Source organism: Vanellus vanellus, assembly GCF_965231255.1.
Source record: "Vanellus vanellus genome assembly, chromosome: 11".
In the NCBI taxonomy this organism is placed as follows: Eukaryota; Metazoa; Chordata; class Aves; order Charadriiformes; family Charadriidae; genus Vanellus; species Vanellus vanellus.
Genome location: NC_138916.1, coordinates 24899148 through 24920885, shown reverse-complemented (window position 1 = coordinate 24920885; position 21738 = coordinate 24899148). Strand labels below are relative to the sequence as shown.

Here is a 21738-nt window from a genome sequence, read left to right as displayed (position 1 = left end):
CGCGCCGTCATGGCGGCCGTGCCTCAGAACAACCTGCGGGAGCAGCTGCAGCTCCACTCGGCCCGCGGCGCCCTCAGCAAGCCGCCCCCGCCGCGGCACCGGCCGGCGTGAGTACCGCAGGGCCTCGGCGGGCGGGGCGGCAGCGCTTTACGCGTGCGGGAGGCGCTAACGAGGGGCTCGTCTCTTTCCAGGGGCTTTACCTTCAAGAAGACCTCTCCGGCCGGCGCCCTGCCCAGGGAGCCGCGGGGCCTCCCCGCCACCTCCGCCTTACGGGAGAAAGACGTTAACACCTCCCTGGCGGCGCTCGCCTCATCCCTCCCTGCCTCCAAGGACAACAAAACACAAATCCAGGATATTTTTCCAGCGGTGTCCAGTGGACGGGGCCTCCGGCCCGGCCCGGCGCTCGCCAGGCCTCGGGAGGCGTCAAGAGGCCCTGCGGCCTCTGGCAAGAGGAGCACGAGCGAGGGGCCGTGCGGTGCCCCGGCGCCCCGGCCCGCGGCTGGCCCCCTCATCGCCATAGAAGACGAGTGGGATGACATTGACGACTTTGATTTGTCGGGAATCGAAAAGAAGTATTGCAGACCGCCGGTCCTGTCCCCCAAAGGGCAGCGGGCCGCCTGCAAGGCTTCCCAGAGGTCAACCCCCTGCCGGGATGAGCCGCCCGGCTCTCCCTCCGGGCCTGCGGGCGACGACGCGGGGCCTCGCTGCCAGGGCGCTTCGGAGCGCCGGGAGACCTCTCCAGAGGCTGAGCGGCGACCCTTGTCGCAGCAATCGGTGATCTGCCTGGAGGATTCGGCTCCCTGCAGCGGTAACAAGGCTGTGGGTGAGGCCCTTTGGGAGAATTTACCTGCTGGCGTGATTTTGGGCGATGACAGGGAAGAGGCTCACCCGGGCAACAATTTATTTTAAAGTACCAGTGAGCTAGAAGAAAATATGTTCGTGTTTGCACACAGAGGGCTTGACTTTTCAGAAATCAGGGGGAGCTGCACGCTCGCATCTGACAAGCAGTCACGGGCGCACGGGTTTCGTTTGGGTAACCAGGATTGTAAACGGTGGAGCTTTGTCTCTGTGGCAGAAGTAGCAGCTGCTCGCATGGTAGTATTGGGAGTTGCAAGACTTCCCATATGGCATTCCAGAAATGAAAAGCAATAATCTATAGGGATGTTACAGGAAGAAAAGCACTTTTAATACAGAGACAGACATAAAATCATCTTATGCCTAAAGGTAATGATGAGAAATATTAAACTAGAAGAAGAGGTCTCTTTCAATTTAAAACAAAATACAGAAACCCACCAAAAAACTCCAACCCTCGATTATGACCAAAAACTTAATGAGTATCAGAGTGCTTCCTTGGCAGCTCTGTATTGTTTTGAAGCTTTTGATCTTTGTTTGCGAAATTAATATGTTTATGCAACTGAATTATATTGAACAGTGTTCTGTGATGTTGCTGTTAAACTAAATGGTGAAAGGATTTGTGAACTGTATTTTTCTTCATAAGAATATTTTGTTACCTTTTCCCCTCTTTCTGGGAAATGAACTTTAATATCTTAACGATACTGGCCTTTCTTACTAGGGTTTGTCTTATAAGGCACTATATATGTAAATTTACCTCCTAATTCCCATATAGGGACTATGCTGGTTGATGAGTTTACTCTTTTTAAGGTAGTATTTAATGTAACAATCGTTTTCTATAAAATCTCTTGTAGGAAAATATACCTGTTAAGGTTTTTCTCATCTGGCTGGGAAAGGTAATTAGAGGCAAGCTATAGAACTTTTCCACTTCAAAGAGGGTTTGTGGGGGAGAAATGGGGAGCAGTAATAATTTTTTTTTTTTTTTTTTTGTCCTTTAAAAGTCAGAATATGTATTAAACGAGCGTTTTGAAATCTGGCTGTTAATTTTTTCCCTGTGTTCAGCTGTGTTTTTGTTTATACCGGAATGAATTTACAGTGTTACCCAACAGCATTAATAGATTTCTCTTTCAGCTGCTAGTGATAGAAGTGGAGAGAGCCAGAAGCCAAGCAGGGACGAGCAAAACAGCCCCCCAGAACTGGATGAGGTCGACATTGAGCCGTTTGCAGGCCCTGAGCTTGAAGAAGATGATTACTTAGATGTCATTCCACCCTCTCCTGAAGAAGAGCTGCCTTCCTTCTTGCCTTCTGTGAAAAGCATTAGGTAAAACAAAGTTCATTGATAAAACTGTCTGTCTTTAGGATGTTTTTAAAAATTACCAAAAAAGACATGGAACTAGCGCTTGTTAAAAAGTTACAGACTGGGTTGATTATGTCTGTTTGCTGCTTGGCAGGTTAGCAGCTGACAGCTGCTATTAATGTTTTATAAAATACTTTTTGGTTTATGGCCAATGTTTAAGGTGGCTTTTGCTTCAGAAAAAGCAATGAGAGGGGAAAAAAAAATATTGAAACAAGTGTATACACGTTGGCACATAGGATGAGTGACAAACTGCTCAGCTACCTGGATTTTAACTGTGTTTTCAGAAATTTAGTTATCTTCTAGACACATCTTAAATGTTGTTTTCTAAAAGATAAACTTCTCTTACAGATATCTGTAAATCAAGGCATTTCTATATTTTTAATGACTTTTTCCTTAATATTAGTAATGTTTTCAAAGAATCTCCTGCTAGTGGAAGATCCACGGCTAGCAGCATTGAGTCCACGCCTGGGAAGGTTGCCACAACACAGCCTGTTGCCGAAAGTGATCCTAGTGCGGAGGATGCAGGTATGCAAAACATTTTGAAGTGTTATGCCTCAGATTTTGGGGATAGTTTGCAACTAATTCTTCTCCTGCGTATCCTGTGTAATCTGAGGGCATGCACTGGCGGCGACCGATGGGCACAAGGAAGCAGGGGACTGACTCTCCTACAGGATTTTCAGATGTTATGTGTATGTTGTGTAGACTCAGGGGTGTTGTGTGGTCCTGATTCTGGGTTTCTTGGTACCAGTCTGGGATACCGCACAGATCTTCCATTTCAGAATGTAAAAGCACAGATTGACCAAATCGATCCCAAAGTCAGCTACAGCACAAAGACATAGCACTGTAAGCTGGAGCTGTGTCAGTGCTTCCGTTTGACTCCCGCAGATGCTGGCTTTGGGAAGTACTGAGCTAAAATGTTTGAGTTTCACTTACAGAATGAAAAGTGACTAAGTGTAGGTGTGGCGCAGCCTGGTTTTAAGGCTGCAGGTTCAGACTTTCCTTCCAAGATTTATAAAAATGTAGCTTATGGTACCATTCTACAGTGTCATTTAAAATTTTGTGGCTTTTATAAATGCTCAGAGCAGTGTTTTTATGTTTACGTTTAAACGATGCTGTTCTGAAAATCAATTTTCATTAGTTGTTTTTCATTAGTATACCTATAGCAAACTTCTGGTCAGTGTGGACCGTTAGCTTGCCGCAAGAGGCGCTCTTTTCACCACTGGGTAAATCAGAGTTAGGCAAGCGTAGCAGAGGCCAGAATTTACTCTGAGGGATCACACCCCTGGCAGCAGCGGTTTGAGGTCCGGTGCAGTTCATTGGCGAAATCCAGATGGTTTACGGGGGTACCAAATTTGAAAGGGAAGGTTATGAGTTGACAAATGCTGACTTTCACGTGTGGGAGGCTTTCTATGGTACTTTCTAGACTAGAATTGCGATGTAATACTTTGATAAAATGTGTTTTAGTGTGTTTGGGGAAGGGTAATTTGAGATAAGCAAAACATGTAAACCTGAGTGGTTTTTGGAAATATGTTGGAAAGAACCGTGTTGGGGTTTGGAATAGAGAGATGGATAATTAAAAGGCAAGGGCGAAAATATGTAGACTAGCTGAGTTTGTGCACACAGAGTTTCTTTATGCAAATGGACTTTTAAAAAATACATTGAAAGTAAATTATTTAGCCTTGTTTATTGCAATTTACTGTCTTGTTATGTCTTCTAATAAAAATTAATATTACTCTATGCTAAAATACACTCCATCTAACAGATAAGGGCTTGCATTTGGAACAGCAACTCTACGGCGTCATGGATGATATCTGTAAATTGGTAGATGCCATTCCGCTTCATGAGCTTAAGTTTCTGTCATGCGCAAAAGAACTTCTCCAGCAGCGAGATCTCAGGTATGCTTTAATAAGCAGCGTCCCGTGTTTCCATGCTCTGTGCGAAGCGGTGTCATGCCTGCAGGTGTCTCCATCACACTGAAAGATGAGACGGAAGGATTTTTTTTAAAAGCTTGAAGTTACTGATCAAATGAAGGAAAAAAAAAATCCCCAAACCTGCTGAAAGTATTAACGATCCCGGTGTTCTGCCAGAAGAAAGGAGCCAGTTCCACATTCAGTCTGAGGCACAGGTAGTCCTGTATCTTTTCTCTGGAAGGTGACTAGCTCCAGGTGCTTCCAGAGGAGCAGGGTGGTGCGATATAACCTGCCAGGTGTCATCCTGATTTCTTGTAACGGGAGGCATTAATTTAATATTCTCTCTTTGACACTCGCTATCACTGGCTACGGTGATTATGACTTCTCCTAATATCTATGTACGTGTCATCGTTCATTCTGATTGTCGCTGCTGCAGTCTGCTACTTTAACTTCTGCATAATCTGATGACACGATACGTAGACAAAGTATTGTGATTTGGGATTTTGGTTTGCTTTTTTACTGGACTTGGACTATGTGCTTTTTCTGAACGTTCTCAATAAAACTAATTTATTCTATATCCTCTTATTACTGTAGTCAGATATAGTCTTTATAAGGTACATAAAAACATAATTTGGTTCAAGCATATTTTTACTTTTTTAACTTCAGGCTTGTGCCTCTAAAGATTTTTAATTTTTATGCTCTACCTTGCCTGGATCAGTTCCTTGTTATTAGGAATTCTGTTATTTTATGTCTGCAGAGAAGATGATGTAATTTTGTAATTATTTAGTTCAACTGAGTTCTGGTATTACTCTCTCTTTCCTATATTTGTTTGAAATATTTTTAAAATCTAGTGACACAGAATACAATGTAACCACCACATGTTAATATTTTTAATAGGAGAGAGACCAAACTGTTCAATATATGTTGTAGAACTTGATACATCATTGTTTGTGACTAATTATTTCTTTATCTTCTTCCTTCCTTTGCCATCTCTCCCAGGAGAAAATTGCTAGCTAATCCTGTCACTTCGAACAAACATAGCATAAACAACGCTTTTCCTAGAAACGGGAAGGCATGTGTGGAGCAGGGCCCTCTTGCACGTCCTGGTACTGCTCTGTGTTCTGGCCCAAACTGGAGTTTCAGTTCTGACAGAAACTCACCAAAATCCACCAGCCTCCCATCTATGCTTTCTGGGACTGCTAATTCAAGCATTTTTTCTACTAAAAAAAATCAAATCTTGGATACCTCTTATGCTTCAAAGCAAAGTATTGAGGAGATCTCCTGCCCAGAAACTACATCACTGTCTTCTTCCAAGGTAAATGGCAAAGACAGAGCTTCCCTCAGCCTTCGTTCTGAGATGTCCTTCGACAGCAGCTGGTGTGAAAAACCAGGAGTGAGAAACGGTGGAAACTGTCATCTGCTGGAGAGGCTTCGTACAAGCACAGCTCTGAAAGGTCAGAGCACAGCTCCTACTGGCATTCCTGCAGAAGACAGTTTAGGTATAAATGAAACAGACTTTGACCTCGATCACTTTGATATTGATGATTTTGATGAGGGCTGGGAGAATCCGGTGAACGTTTCGGCACCTGAGACGCCGTCTACATCATTGTATCAGCCCGTCAGGGAAGGGCCGCCTTCCAAATCGCTGTTGTCAAAGATAATGTCCAGAGCCAAAGGATCTGCTGTTGTATCAAGTCCTGCTGCTCTGAAATCAAGCTTCTTGATGGCAACAAAGAACCCTTCAGGTAAATTATGCTCATTAGGATGGCTGTCTTTCCCATTTAAAAATTTTATTTACTTATTTTTAAACCTAAGGCTGAGTAACTTCCTGTAGATTACATCAATGCCTTTTGTTTCTATGGAAATTTCTTTTGATTACTTTTTTTCAGAGTCGTCATCTGCGTTTTTTTTCCTCCAAGTGATGCCAAACTTCTTGAATATTTGTTTGCCGTGCAAGTTGCAGGCTGCTGGGAAGATAAAGCTGCTAAAATTGGAAACTAGAATGTTTCTGTGTTTTAATTAAACAATGACTCTGCAGTTGTTAATTCAAAGCGGCGCAACAGTTTTAGCTGTTTATGCAAAACGTTCAAAAACGGGCACTTGCTGAAGCAAACCTAATCCCTGTGGGGCACAGGGGTGGGTGGGTGTTAGTTCTGGTTACTGTAGAAACGGGTTGGTAAAGGGGGCGGTGAAAATGTTAACCCATTTCACCAGCTTCTCTGTCGCTGATTCAACTAGCTCCCAGTTTGGGGTAACCATGAACAGGGAGCCTGTTAATCGTCGTTTGTGAAAAAAGGAAGTTTGTCATTGTAAGACTAGGCATTTTATACAGTCACGGGTAAGAAGCTTGTTTCCAGAGATTTGCATATAATCAAAATTCACACTTTAGCTGGTCTTAAATTCTAGATGAATGCAATTTTTATTAGTAAGTCCTGATTTGAATTGAAAAGGTTTAAAGGGCTGGAGTGGTGGCTAAGCCATCCGTTACAGTGAAGCAGTTTTAAGTTGCAAGAGAAATAGCACAACTTCATATTGTAATTTATTGTGAGTACACTTTCTTTGTCTACCAGATCCGCCCGTTAATAACCCCGCACTAGAACGTTTCAGGGGTATGAAATTTTCCCATTCTGAAGGAATGAAGAATATATTTCACAAGAAGTTTGGGTTGCACTTTTTTCGGACAAATCAGCTGGAGGCCATCAATGCCGCTCTTCTGGGTGAAGACTGTTTCATCTTAATGCCCACCGGTATGTCTCTCCAAAGGCCGCGCAGCTGCGGGCTCTTGAGGTCTGGCGCATGCTTGAGAAATAAAGACCTGCAGCTCCTTTTGCGAGGCCGGCGACAAACTTTTCTCTTTGTGCCTTTGCGGAGGAGGTGATAAATTGTGCCGCTCGAATTCTGCGGCTGCAAGATTTCTGGAATATTGTGTGTGCTGTGGTGTTTTGAATGAGGTGATTGAGTTTCTGCCTGCCGTAATATTTCGCATAACAACTCCTCCTTATCCTACAGGTATCATATTAAAGGCAGTCATTGGTAAAAGTTCATTGTTTCTGAAAGTGCTGTAAAATGGGAAGTAAGAAATAGGTCTCCCCTCTTCCACGCCTTCTCCACACTCTCTCCCTCTCCTCTTGGTATCTAACGCTTGTTGTGTTCTGTTTAATCCTTACAGGTGGTGGTAAAAGCTTGTGCTACCAGTTACCAGCATGTGTCTCTGCTGGAGTCACTATTGTGATCTCTCCACTGAGGTCGCTGATAATAGATCAGGTTCAGAAGCTGAAGACTTTGGATGTAAGTTCAAACAGCTTACTTTATTTAGTTAAACTGCAGATAAGTGAATTGGAAATCTGAAGTTTTACAGTAAATCTTATGTCTCAAATATAAATGGCAAAACTTGGTTAGATGGAAACTGTAAAAGGCACACAAAGTTGCCTAGGAAGAACTAAATTAGATGAACTAGAATATCTTGGCAGTCTAACTGCTAAATTTATTGATGCTTGTGTGTATTTGTTATTAGAGCTTAGTTTTCAAGTACAGATGCCTGATTCTTAGATTCTGAGAGTTGTATGTAGACACCTAAATAGGAGCAGGCTGACTGTGTAGCAGAAATAAGCACTAACAATTCCTGAGCTAGGACAGTTCTGGAAGTGCTAAGCATTTCTGGAAAAGTGATACACAGAAATGCAAGTGCTGAAGATGTGTGTTCCTAAGGTTGACCGCTTCTGACGTGTGGTTGCGTCAGGGAATTGTCTTTTTCATCCTTAATGTGTTGTTGAGATTGAGAGACTGGGGAAACAAAGGTGGATAACATGTTTTAGGGCAAAAATACAGAGATGTTTTAGGCTATGAGACCGAAGGGACTATGATGCAGGGGTTTGAAGCTCAGACAAATCCTTCTCTCATCAAGTAGTTTTTGATAGCCTAAGTAGCCAGGGCCCTCGAGTGGTTGTCTGCCATTTAGTGACTATTGCACAACGCTACACTTTGGCCACACTCTTTGCTCCTTGGGGCGCTGTGGGGTGCCATGGCTGTAAAAGCCAGTTAAACTGGCACTGGCTCTGGGGATTTGTAGCTGCAGAAGGAATTTCCTCTGCAGAGCTGCAGCTGCCTCTTGCGAGAGGAAGAGGCGAGCAGGCAGAATTGCCTCTGTTGGTGTGACCTGTTCTTACATCACTGTCGTCCTTAGGATCTAATTCCTTTGTTACTGTTCAGCACGAATTGTAAGTTATACTTTCGTATTAAATTGAGATTCAAGTTGTACTCAATCTCCTCTGATGCAATGCTGTTCTCTGTTTGTGGGCACTGTTACTGAGGGTGTTATCATGCTTCTGTGCTTCTTGGAAACTTTCTTTCTTATCTTAAGATCTCTGTTTTCTGAATTCAATCTTGAACTTACAGCATATTGAGCAATAAACAAACATCACATCTGTTTTTCTTACTGGAAAGAGAGTTCAAAGAAAGCAGGCAAATCCTGCAAGTCAACTATTGGTCTGTTGGTAGAATTGGGAGCAGAAGAATAGAATTTGGCTTATAGTCTTTTGGTTTTATCATAAGAAAAATTCTGCGATGTCTACAGTGTGCTGGGGGCTCAAATGTTATTTGTAATTACACAAAGAAGCATTGAAAATGTTTTGTTTGCTGAGGATAGTAAATGTGTGTACTTTTTTATCTGGTTTATAACTAGATGTAGAACTATATTTGGAGATGCTTCCGTTTTGTGCATATTAAAACTTAATTTTAATTTTTTTTTCTATATAGATTGCTGCAACATATCTGACCGGGGTTATAACAGATGCTGATGCTTCAAAAATATATATGCAATTGTCAAAAAAAGATCCTGTAATAAAGCTTCTGTATGTTACCCCCGAGAAGGTTTGTATTTAATTTGAATTGTAAAATCTTAGTGGCAACAAGAGGTGGATTGCTATGAAGTATTAAAGGGGAAACACTGAATTTAGCCTAGGCTTCTGGGGAAAAAAATTGTTAAACATTTTTTCAATAATTCATTAACTCTGTACAGATTGTAACTAATTTCAATTGGTAATTAACCAAGGGTGAGAACTGAGTATGTCTGTACAATTTAAATTTTTAAAACAAAAGCCCCATGCCCATCCATTTCAACAGGTCTTACTACATATTAGTGGCTAATTGCTGTCAAGTAGCTATTAAAATCTAGACTACTATGAATAGGAGAACACAGGGAAAAAATATGTAACTGTCAAGGTAATAGGTGATTGTCAAATGATTGCCTTGTACTTAATTATATGTTGTTGTTAAAAATTACGTTATTCTACAAGAGCTTTGTAAGAGGGGACTGTTTAGGGTGCTGATCATGTTTCTTTTTTCAGCATTGTCTTTCCTGGTCTTTGGTGATGTAAGTCATTTAAATTTACTGAGATTGTGGGACCTCTGGATAGATGATCCTAGAACCTTGTGGTAACCCCACACCAGCTCCTTTGTTGCCAATTAAAATGAAGCTGACTGCCATCTTCTTCATGCCTCCAGGCTTTGCCTGTGCAGTCAAGATTAACTCTGCAGTGCAGAACAATTGTTTCTGCATTCTCAGTCAGGTAGGGTGACACTTTGCTCTGTTAGTTTGCTTCCTAATGCCACTGGTGGATGTGTACCTAGGTTTGTGCAAGCAGCCGACTGATGTCAGCCCTGGAAAATCTCTACGACAGGAAACTCCTTGCGCGTTTTGTCATTGATGAGGCCCACTGTGTCAGCCAGGTAAAAACCTCGATTTAATTTTCAAAATGGCAAAGGACTTAGTTGGAGCATCTTACTCGGTTACACTTAAATTTTGTTTTTAAACTAGTGGGGTCATGATTTTCGACAAGACTACAAACGACTGAATATGCTCCGCAAGAAGTTTCGCTCTGTTCCTATGATGGCTCTTACTGCCACTGCTAACCCCAGAGTACAGAAGGATATTCAGAATCAGCTTGAGATGCTAAAACCACAAGTGTAAGTTGCTCAGCAGTTTCCTGAACCTATTTGTGTCGCAGAAATTTTGAGTGGAAAACTTAGTAAAGTAAGAAAAGCATTACAGGTCCATCTGGAGTACTTATGTAGTTGTAGTGGATTAAATGAGAATGTATGCATGGGATTTAATGTGAGTTATATGCAAAATATTGAAGTAAGAAGGAAAAAAACTTACCAAACTCTTCCTTGCATGATTAAGGAAGCTGTTTAATAGAAAATAACATAATGAAATTTTCTATGTCACTGACAGAATGCACAAGTTGTATTGTAGGGTGCTTTTCATGAGAATGCTGGAAAACTGCAAAAGCTGGAAGTGTTTTTTAATTAGCATTGGCAGTAACATAGATAATGAGGTACCATTGGGCCTGGATTGTATTGTCGTATTTTCATTGTACGTGGAAATTGAATTTCTTATTTTAGAGATGTATTTTAGGGTAGAAGGAAGAACGTGACACTGTATTTTGCAAATTTGATCAGTCAAGTGGGGATGCAAGTATTCAAAAGGAAAATGAAGGCAAGGCAAATCACCGTGTGTGGGTTTGGTTTATGGGCATTTCTTCCTTCTACGTAGTGCCGTGTAGCTTTGTTTTTTTCACAGCCACAGGAAAAATGCAGGAATTTTAGACCCAGAGTGTGGATGATGTGAATCTCCCTGGACGTAGTGGAACAGTAATTGCTTTGCAGATAACGCAGAACGAGTAGTAATTAGTGGAATTTGGGACATTCCAGTCAATACCTAGCTTGCTGAAAGTATTGTTGCACCCATAAAGCTGACAAGCACCTCTGAAATGTCATGTTTTAGGTTTACAATGAGCTTCAACAGGCATAACTTGAAATATGATGTATTGCCCAAGAAGCCAAAGAAGGTGGCAATGGATTGCTTGGAATGGATTAAAAAATACCATCCACGTGAGTACTGAGCAGTATAGTGTGCTTGCATGTATTTTTATGAACTACTTATTAAGGCAGGAAAAGCTTTCTTAATGCTGTAAACCCCCCAAACTTGTGCCTTTCTGTAAGCGACTAATAGATTTACAAGAAAAACAGGTTAGAGGCAAAATTATGTTATTGATACGGGAATCAGATTTATGGGCATCCTAAAGTTAAGAGTTCAAGTTAAGATGGAAGAGTAAATTGTGGTAATGTTCTTGAGCAATCGTTCTGGAGGTTGCCAGACCTTTTCGCATCGTGTCTTCAGAGTATAATGGTCATGTGATATCCATACTGTTTTAATTGTTTAATTCTGTTGGTATGCTTATCTGTGGTTCCCCTTGAAGATATCTTCCCAGATTCCAGTCTTTTTAGGCTTTTCTTTGGAGTCCCACTGCTGGAAGCTGACTACACCAAGCTCGCTCTGTGGATTCTCTAGTGCTGTAACCCAGCAGATCATTGACTAAACAGCTCTAGCTCTTGATTTAGGTAGTTCTTTATTCATGTATTTTAAATCCTGAGATTGCACAGTACTGAGCAGGAAAACTCTTCTTGATTCCACCTTGCCAAAAAACCAGGAAATTGGGTGAGGAGAAACTAAAAAAACATCTGATATTAATAAAATTACTTCTCTTTATTATTAAGCAGTTATTGCATTACAGTTACCAACATCTGCCTATTGGAATAGATGTATATGCTTGACAGGCATGACTGTTAAGCAAGTGAAAGGGAATAAAGCTGTATTGTAGCACAAACCCTTTTATATATTTGCAGATGACTCTGGAATAATTTATTGCCTTTCACGTCATGAATGCGACACAACAGCGGCTATTCTGCAGAAGGAAGGTCTTGCTGCTCTTGCCTATCATGCTGGCCTCGCTGACTCCAACAGAGATCTCGTACAAAAGAAGTGGATTAATCAAGAAGGATGCCAGGTAAAAGAAAAGCAACTGGAGGAAAAAAGTGAATAGAATTTGGAGCCCTTTTATCCCTCTTGGCCTAGTAAATGAAAGCCAGGTTGTGTAACGTTATTGCCAAATCTGATGCAGTATTAAATAACTGATCCAAACAGATCTGCCAAAACAAACATCTTTTTATTAGAAATTTTACACATCAAAAACTGCAGCACTGCACCAAGGTAGGATACACCAGGAGGAAGGAACTGAGCAGTACAAGGCTTCTGGAACAGCTCGAGGCACACTGCTGAGCCGTATATTGAGACTCAAATTGGGAGTTTTCCCTTTGTCTGGAACAGCTCTTCTGAAAGGAGAGGTGGTTTTGCTACTTTTTACTCATCTTACAGTGTTACAATTGAAATTCTAGGCTCTGCACAGTTTCATAATCCTGATTGCCTGTCTACTTTTGGTGCAGACTGCTGCATGAATAACTTCCATAACTCTATGTAACAAATGGTTATTTCCTTCCTAGGTTATATGTGCAACGATTGCCTTTGGAATGGGAATTGATAAACCTGACGTACGCTATGTTATCCATGCTTCTCTTCCTAAATCCATAGAAGGTTACTATCAAGAATCTGGCAGAGCTGGACGGGATGGTGAAATGTCTCACTGTCTGCTCTTCTACAGCTACAGCGATGTAACCAGGCTTAGAAGGCTAATACTGAGTGAGTTCTCACGTCTGTAACTTAATGGAGACCATATTAAAGAAGTCCCTAGTTGCTGATCTCTGTTTCATATAGACTGTTATTTTCTCATTTAGAAGTGCCATATGTAGTATGATACTGCAAAGGTGGGGGAACTGCGCATCTTTGAATAGTTTTCTGTAATGAAAGATTTTTGTCACTTGTACTTAATTTTAGCCAAAAACATTTTGCTTAATACATAGCCATCTCTTCATTCTTGTTATTCTAGTCTTCTTTCCCTTCTCCATTGTTTAAAATTTTAAAGGTAAAATCTGTCCTAGGTTACTTCTGTACTAACCTGCTCACCTTTTTTTAAGCAAAAAATCAAGATTGTGTTTTGTCTATCTGATAATACATAAAAATGCAGAGGCGCAGATTTAACAAGTACAATTGAATTTATTGCATTTCAGTGGAGAAAGATGGAAACAGTCACACAAGACAGACCCACTTTAACAACCTGTACAGTATGGTTCACTACTGTGAGAATGTAGTTGATTGCCGGAGAATGCAGCTTTTGGCCTACTTTGGGGAAACTGATTTTAATCCCACCTTCTGTAAAGATCACCCAGAAGTAACTTGCGATAACTGCAGTAGACAGAAGGTAAAAATCATAGCTCTTATTTATAGCATTGTTAAACTGATTTTGCATTTAGCTGCATTAAAAAATGGTTACGTGACATTTGGGAAGGCAAATGGAGAAAATGAATAAGACGTCTTGTATTTTTGTGATGTTGGATGCTTCGAATTATTTCCAAGGTTTAACCTAGAGTAGAATTACACAGACTATCCACGGACTTATGATGCTCCTATTTCTGTCAGAGGGGGACTAGGGAGGTGTAAGTACGTTCCTTAGTGTCTGTTTTCTTGGCTACAGTGCGTATAGGAGGCAGGAGCTGCAATAAGATCCACTGGAATGGCTATGGGCAAGTCCCTTCAACTGCATATTCTGATGTTTTCAAGGCAGCTTTGTGATGCCAGGGTAGCACGAGTGCTGCGTTAGCTGGCGTACGCTGCCTGAGGTGGCCCAAAGACTAGGGTTTGTGTGTCAAGGATTGAAGCAAACTTGTTAGTGGCATGAACAGGAGTAGACGAGAAGATAGTTGTTGAAGCAGACAGGGAAGGGTTACTGGTCTCTATAAACCAGATCAGTTTGTACTGATGATACTGCTTCTCAGTCCTGTGTTTCAAGCATTACCTTACATAGCTGTGATTGTAACAAAATTTGACTAGAATAACGCATATTCAGACCAGTCTTCTCATTTTAATGCATATTCGAAGTGTAAGTTCTGGTGCATGGCAGCAGAATAATTATGGGAATGCTTTCCAAATGATTTATCTTGATTACCAGTATTCACACAGCAATCTTGCAGCTCACTCCATAGAATTAACGCAATAGAGATTATATAGCAGTCAGTTGGTATGTATGGTTGCATTTTTCAGGGTATTATCAAATGCAGAATTCTTGAGACTGTTGTATCGCTGTAGGTGTACTAACTAGAAAATTGCTATTTCTCTGTTTGGAACAAAATGAATTTATGACTGGAAAAAGCTCAATAGTGAAAACCAAGGTTGTCAGTAACAACTTGCGTTAAGACAGAACCACATAACGTTTCCTAATCAAGTTTATTTTAATAGGATTACAAATCAAGAAATGTAACAGATGAGGTGAAGAGCATTATAAGATTTGTACAAGAGCATTGCGGACAAATGGGACGAATAAATGCAAAGAGAAATACAGGTTCTGGAAGATACACATTGAATATGATGGTAGACATTTTCTTAGGTAAGTACTGTGCTTCCAGAAACACCACCTAAATAGACTCGGTGCAGAAATTCCTGACTGAGTATCAGGAGGTCTGTGCAATACTGGCAGTGGTTTAAAAGAAGATATATTTTGCAAAATTATTCTTCACAGGAATCTCTTGGTGGTAAGTGATCCAAAATAAATGAAACTACAGCTTTAATCTGTTTCAGGTTGCTATAGTGATAATATTAGTTTTCTGGTGGCACTTGGAGTTTCTGTTGCTTAAATGTGTTTTTTAATGCGCATAGACTATGGAATACCCGTGGGAATCACAGGTCTGTAAGTACGTACGTACGTAGACTTTCTAATAGCAGGCTAATCCTGTGATTTCTGTTGCACAGGTACAAAGAGTGCGAAGATTCAGTCCGGAATATTCGGGAAGGGAGCTGCCTACTCAAGGCATAATGCTGAAAGACTCTTTAGAAAACTGGTCTTGGACAAGATTCTGGATGAAGACTTGTATATCACAGCTAACGACCAAGCAGTAGCCTATGTCATTCTAGGACAGAAAGCTCAGGCTGTGCTAGACGGATCACTACAGGTTTGTAACAATATTTATTTTTTTTTCCCTCTAATGTATTGTTACAAGGGATGTGCTACAGATTTTATGTAGCATACACCTTAGGATAGTCTGAACGTAGTTTGCCTACCAGCTGAGGTACAGGAACTAATCTCTAGCAGATGCAGGGAACAGAATTCAACAAGCATGATTTCTAGTCCAGTATTCTAATAATGTCGTGAGGCAAAAGGTGAGTTTGAGAGGATTGGAGAGGATTAAGTCTTTCTCTTCTTTCCCCGTCCATCTGATTCCAGCTTGAGAAGAAAGGGAAGTTATGACCAACACAGAAAAAGCTAGCTAAGAAGAAAAGAAGGAACAGCACTGCCTTCTCCTGCATTTTTGCTCTATTTTTTTTCAGTCATTGGTGAGCTCTGATGGAAAATGCACTTCAAGAAGGTCACGGAACCAGTCCCAGAATTGCTTGAGGCAGTGTCGCCTCTGCCTCAGTGCTGTGTTTGGAGAAGAGCCCTCAGCGTTAGGGCTAGTGACCTCTGTGTAAAGCTAGCTGTAAACTGGGTTCTCAGGATTTTTCCTGGTGTTGTGTGTATCCTGCTAGTTCTCTGTAGAAGAAACTTAGGGGTGGCCGGGGGGGGGGGGGGGAGGAATAAAAGTGTACACTGGGTAAATAGGTTTTTTTTTGGTCCATTAAAGAATACTTTTGGTTTTCTTCACTGTTTTCCTGTGTTATCAATCCATCTTCTAATGATGGCTGTGCAGTAACTCCCCTGACAGAAGTTATCGATTGGCTTATTTTAACAGGTGGAGTTTCACGAAACAGAAAGTGCCAGTGCCATCAGAAAACAAAGGGCTTCTGTGGCAAAAGTGTCACAGCGGGAAGAGATGGTTAAAAAGTGCCTTGGGGAACTTACAGACACGTGCAAAACGCTTGGGAAAGTCTTTGATGTGCATTACTTCAATATTTTCAGTACTTCCACTCTAAAGAAAATAGCAGGTAAAGTCAGCTTTTTGTTACTTGGAACCCCTGTTGGCAGTAGGCCGCATGTGCAATTGTAGCCTTTTCTGATGGAAAATCTCCAGTTTCTAACGTCTAGGGAGAACAGGTTTAAGTATATGGAACTGAGTGAGTCCTATGGAAGCAGCTGACACAGCATATATTCCCTGGAGCTGCAGTTTATGCTGTAGCAGTCCTGCTGGATAAGTACAAGAGCCACCCAAGTAATCATACTGCAAAACAAACTTTGAAGCATTTCAGAGAAAACTTTTGGACCAGTTTTCGTGCTAACCAACTAGAAGCAAATCTGCTAGAAAAAAAGGCTTACTTCCTTAAGGACTAATGCAGGGGGTGGCACTAAAAGGAATTAATTTCCTCCAGAATATCATGATCTCGCTTTAAAAAAGTTAGTCTGTTTGACATGTCTAATTGGCACTTTGTTACATTACAGAAACCTTGTCATCTGATGTGGAGGTTTTACTGCAGATTGATGGTGTCACAGAAGATAAACTGGAAAAATATGGTGCAGAAATAATTAAAGTGATGGATAAGTACTCTGAATGGACCGTGCCAGGTTTAGTATACTTTGTACTTAAATGTGTACTTTCCTGTTGAATACACTTCTCTTCTCCTCTATCAGAAATTTCACTCAAAGGTTACCTTGTTTTAAATACAAATAACTAATTTTTGCAGCTTAATAATTAGAAAAGGAAGAAACTGCACATTTTCAGAACATACAAAGGTATTTGCTATCGTCTCACTCAATAAATTCAGCACATCTCTGAAAGGCTAAAAAAGGAAAATGAGGACTCAGCAGATTGCTCTGCTCCTAACCTATTAGTTATTGGGATTTATGTAGTAGGCTTAGTTATAACAAGAATTCTGACCTTAAAGTTAAAGATCTTGCACCTCCTGCATATTTTTACACCTGCATCTACTGTGTATGGGGTAACGTTGTAGCCTGGCAGATAATCAATAACTACGACCTTTTCTTTTTCATAGTAATTGAGGTCAGCAAATTCAGGTCTTCACTGACTGGCCCTTGCTCAAATGGGAAGAACTTTCAAAGCTAGGTGTGGGGAGACAAAAAAAAAAAAAAAAAGCTATCTAGTGAGAATGGTAGCATTGGTAGTATTTTACAATGCTTTGCACAGCTCTCACCTTATATACAAAGTTCAGCTCAGTGGAGAATTGAGCCCCGAGACTAGTAAATCTGGTAACTTCACCACTGGGGGCTGCAGTTTTAAAGTGATTCATGCTTCCACGTAAGGAGGCTGTGCTTTCATACACTGCAACGGGAATAAACGCATCTCTACAAACCTGATTGTTTAAGTGTTTTATTCTACTGCCTGTGCAAACAGTCACGTCCCTCTTGATCATGACTGATTGAGAAGGAGCTCTCGGCTCTCTGAGCCTTTCAGTGTCTCCTGATGCTGCTTTTAAAAACAAGTGCCACATTTGAGTGTAGTATTTATGGCATATTCCATAATTCTTTCCAGATTACATGGGGAAGAGAGTGTGAGGGCAGAAGGCCCAGTGTTACCAAAATAGTTTAGAAAAGAAGCCAACCTAGAGAAAATAGGACTGCCCAGTGTTCTTTTATGTCATAAGATAAAGCAAGGACAGAAGGCAGTTTTGGTTTACACCAACTTACCAAATACCTTTAGCTGAGCCTGGAGCATCACCAGGATGAAGGCAGTGCAAAGGAGGTTTTGAACAGCAAGGACAGCGGTTTTGGTACAGTCAGTGTGTTCTAGCTGACAGTTCTAACTGGCTCAGGTGATGTCTTGATTTCATTAGTCTTAACTCACTCTCTGTCTGCAGAAGATGCTGCCTACCAAAGCGTGGACACAGCTACGGGAAGCACTGGCACACCTGAGAGTGATGAGGAAGCAGAAGATAGAGTTACAACCTCAAGCTATTTTTGCAATAATGCAAACCAAAGAAGGAAAAGGAAAAGGCCGCCAAACTTCAGAGAATCAAAGAAGAAAAAGACAAGTTATGGAGGTAGCCAGCAGTTTCATCCCAAAGGGTACGTTGCTTGTGGTAACTTGTAATTTTTCTTTGTCCCGAACAGCATAAAGATGATCCCAGAACTGCACTGTAAGCCTACTGCATTTTCTTGAGTAAGTACGGGCTTTAAGAGTGGCATTAAAATTACCCAGGCATCTGGTGACAACTGCTCTACTTTGGTTTTCTAGCATTTTCTGTTTAAAAAGCTCCTGGGAAGGAAGGAAGGATATTTAACAGTTCTCCTTTGTTTCTCACTCGACTGCCACAAGCTAAGCAGTGACACTAAATTTCAGTGTCCTGCCATAACCATTATTAGCAGGCTGACTGGATTCTGTGCTTGGAAACGTAAAGACAGCTTGAAACTTTGAAGATTTGATGCAATATTTGAACTTCAGTTCCCAGTCCCTTAATGCAGAACTCTCTCCCGTTGTACCATACAAGGCAATGCCTGCATTAAGACCGTAACGTTTGGATCCAGCAGTCTTGTAGGTCTTGAGCTTCTCAGGCAGATCCACCACCAAACTATCACAGGGTGATGAAGGAGCCAGGCTGGGCCCCATCCTTTGAGTCCATGACCTTATTTTAGCAGTTCATGTAGTTATTAGTCTAGTAACTCAGTTTGCGCTGAATGTCCATGCTTCAAAACATGATGATTAATCAGTGCTGAAAGGGAATGAACGAAAAAGGATAAATGTTTGGAGAAACTCCGCCTTCCCCAAAACCTCTTTAAAAACAGGGGTGGGGGATGTGTATGTGACATCAGAAAACTTGAGCAATAAGTTCTTATTTGGGTTTTATAGTCGTGCCTTTTAAAGGTTTGCTGTGCTTGCAGCTTGCCTTGCACAAAAAGGAAGTAAATGTAAGTTGCCTTACTGTGGTATGGTCAGGTTACTTAATCCCTCAGCCTAGATATTTCACCTCACTCGGCATATGAGATAGAGAACATGAGGTACAAAAGAGCAGTTATGCGAACGACGCATGTCTTGCATTTCTGAAATAATTCTTTGAATGGGATTATATTCAGTCTGTAAGTGTCACAGAAATTGCATTATCTTTCAGCCGGGAGGAGTTCAGGCTATTTGGAAGAGTAGCTCAGAATCACAGAATAGTCAGGGTTGGAAGGGACCTCTGGAGATCATCTAGTCCAACCCCCTGCCAGAGCAGGGTCACCTACAACAGGTTGCACAGGACAGCATCCAGGCGGGTTTTGAACGTCTCCAGAGTGGGAGACTCCACAACCTCTCTGGGCAGCCTGTGCCAGTGCTCCACCACCCTCGAAGTGAAGAAGTTCCTCCTCATGTTAAGATGGAACTTCCTATGTTCAAGCTTGTGCCCATTACCCCTCGTCCTATCAATGGGCACCACTGAAAAAAGACTCCTCCCATCCCTCTGGCATCCTCCCTTTAAGTATTTGAAAGCATTAATAAGATCCCCCCTCAGTCTTCTTTTCTCTACACTAAAGAGACCCAAGTTCCTCAGCCTTTCCTCATATGAAAGATGTTCTAATCCCCTCATCATCTTCGTAGCCCTTTGCTGGACCCTCTCCAGCAGATCCCTGTCTTTCTTGAACTGGGGAGCCCAGAACTGGACGCAGTACTCCAGATGCGGCCTCACCAGGGCAGAGTAGAGGGGGAGGATGACCTCCCTCGACCTGCTGGCCCCACTCTTTTTGATGCACCCCAGGATGCCATTGGCCCTCTTGGCCGCCAGGGCACATGGTACTAATGTCTTCTGCAAAACACTCTGTAAAATCCCCATCTGAAGAGTCACGCCTAAATTTTAAAGACTGATAGGTTTTATTGGTAAATTAACTACTTACATTTTACTGCTTTAACGTTGCATTCATCACAAAAGAGAAAATATGGTCTGCCTCATCCAAACTCATTGCTTTCTGCCATTGTCTGCTCTTTCCAAGGGTGTCTCCTGCTCTGCCCTGTTTTTCCTCATTCTGGTCTTTGTTTTTTCATAGCAAATAGCCATTCCCAGCTCAGTAGGTTTTACGCCCGCCCTTTTCACCTTCCAATCTACTAAAATATTAGTCATTAAATGCTAAATATTAGTCATTAAATGCTGTTGACCCTGAACTGTCACTTAATGTTGATACTCTAATTGGATTAATAGGAGTCGGGTGTGTTCAGCATTCTCTGTCCCTGTTTCAGGCTGCTTCTTGCCCTTAGGCAGATGCCAGAGCAACAGCCACACTTGATTTACATTTCAAAGGTATCTTTGCAGCCATGTGTATTAAAAAAACCCAACAAAACAACACTTTTTTAAAACGAAAGCATAATCTTCTAGGAAATCTAATGGTGGTATGCATGTAAGTATACCCCGGGCGTAGGGAATATGGCAAGTAAAGCAGACGATTGACACACACCTTCTCTACGTTTTGCAGTGGTTACAGCAAGTACCGAAGGGCCGGAAGGCGCTCTGGCTCGAAGGCTCCAGCTTCATCCGCCTGCAGTTCAGCATCGTACAGTGTTAGTGCCACCCAAGGAGCTGCTGGAAGGCTGGGGATTATGGCGCCACCGAAACCCAAAACCAGGCAATTCCTTCAGCCTTCATATTCAATACTGTAGTTAGGAAAATGTAAATACTGTATCATAGCAAGCCCTGAAAATGTAATCATTGTTTATTGAATCTTTGTTTCATTTGCTGAATCTCCTGAGATTTGTACATTTGTCAAGTACAAAAACCTCACATTAAATAAATGCTTTTATACTCATAAGCTTATTTCACCTTTTCTTTCTACTATAAACAAACGAGTTCTGACTGGTTCTAGAAACCCTACTCTTTCCGGGGAAGTAATCCCTGTCAGCCTGCTTTCCAGCTACCTCCAGGATACACTTGAGAGCACACATCAAAAGCGGGTACTGGAACTGCGCATCCCAAAGCTGTGGTTGCCTCTGTTCTTCTCCCTTGCTAGTTGCGCGAGTACTTCAGAGCTCGGTAGCTGAGCTGCTCTTCTGAAAATGTAAGTCTTGGGATGTTCTCCTGAGGTAGAGAATATAATTAACATTTGGAAGTTTCCAATGTTCTTCCCCAGGCGCTGGGGCTGGAGAGCCTCCTGAGAGTGCCAAGCCCTGCCCCAGCTGTGCTTTTTGTAGTTGTTCATTTTATTTTCTATTTTTCACTTGTTTTAAAACCTGTGATCTTGTCACAGTGAAGGGCGTTTGAGCTGCCCTCGGCTTCCACTTTCCTGCCTCGCACAAGGCAACCCCGGGTGGGTTCAGATGAGGGGTTCAGAGGTGCCCCTGTCGGTACATGCGCGTCCTCTGCAGCGCCTGAACAGCACGAGCCCTTCGCTCGCTTGACCAAAGCAGAGGATTTCAGCAGCTGTTTCTGGGCAACGAGTCTGTGATGGCCGGTCTTGTGTATTTTATAACCCATCTTGCGAGCATTCAGACCATTTCAATTAACCTCGCTGTTGAAAATGTTCAGTTTTTCTCTTCTGAGCATGCCAAGCTGTAGCATGTATTTGGGGAGCATAACTGCATCACTCTTCCCTGTGGCCAGGGTCTATCAGAATCACAGAAGGGTTGTAGGATGGAGGGAACCTTAAAGCAGTGCCACCCCTGCCCCGGGCAGGGCCCCCTCCCCCCAGCCCAGGCTGCTCCCAGCCCCGTCCAACCCGGCCTTGAACCCCTCCAGGGATGGGGCAGCCACAGCTCCTCGGGGCACCCTGCGCCAGGGGCTCACCGCCCGCACGGGGACACATTTCTCCCTCACATCTCATCTCA

The 21738-nt window shown here is 42.1% G+C and overlaps 1 protein-coding gene across 1 annotated transcript; it reads left to right on the top strand.

Moving 5' to 3' along the window:
• Positions 1–9: 9 nt before the first annotated feature.
• BLM (BLM RecQ like helicase) lies at positions 10–20689 on the top strand (the record flags this gene model as incomplete). Its single annotated transcript, XM_082488972.1, has 21 exons — positions 10–107; positions 192–892; positions 1984–2173; positions 2613–2734; positions 3972–4104; positions 5119–5864; positions 6690–6866; positions 7289–7407; positions 8875–8988; positions 9748–9846; positions 9935–10083; positions 10904–11010; positions 11806–11966; positions 12460–12655; positions 13084–13274; positions 14309–14456; positions 14819–15018; positions 15796–15988; positions 16440–16562; positions 17813–18020; positions 20394–20689. 21 exons carry the CDS (start codon positions 10–12, stop codon positions 20575–20577), a joined length of 4359 nt encoding a protein of 1452 aa, XP_082345098.1. The 3' UTR covers positions 20578–20689.
• Between the last annotated feature and the right edge of the window lie 1049 nt (positions 20690–21738).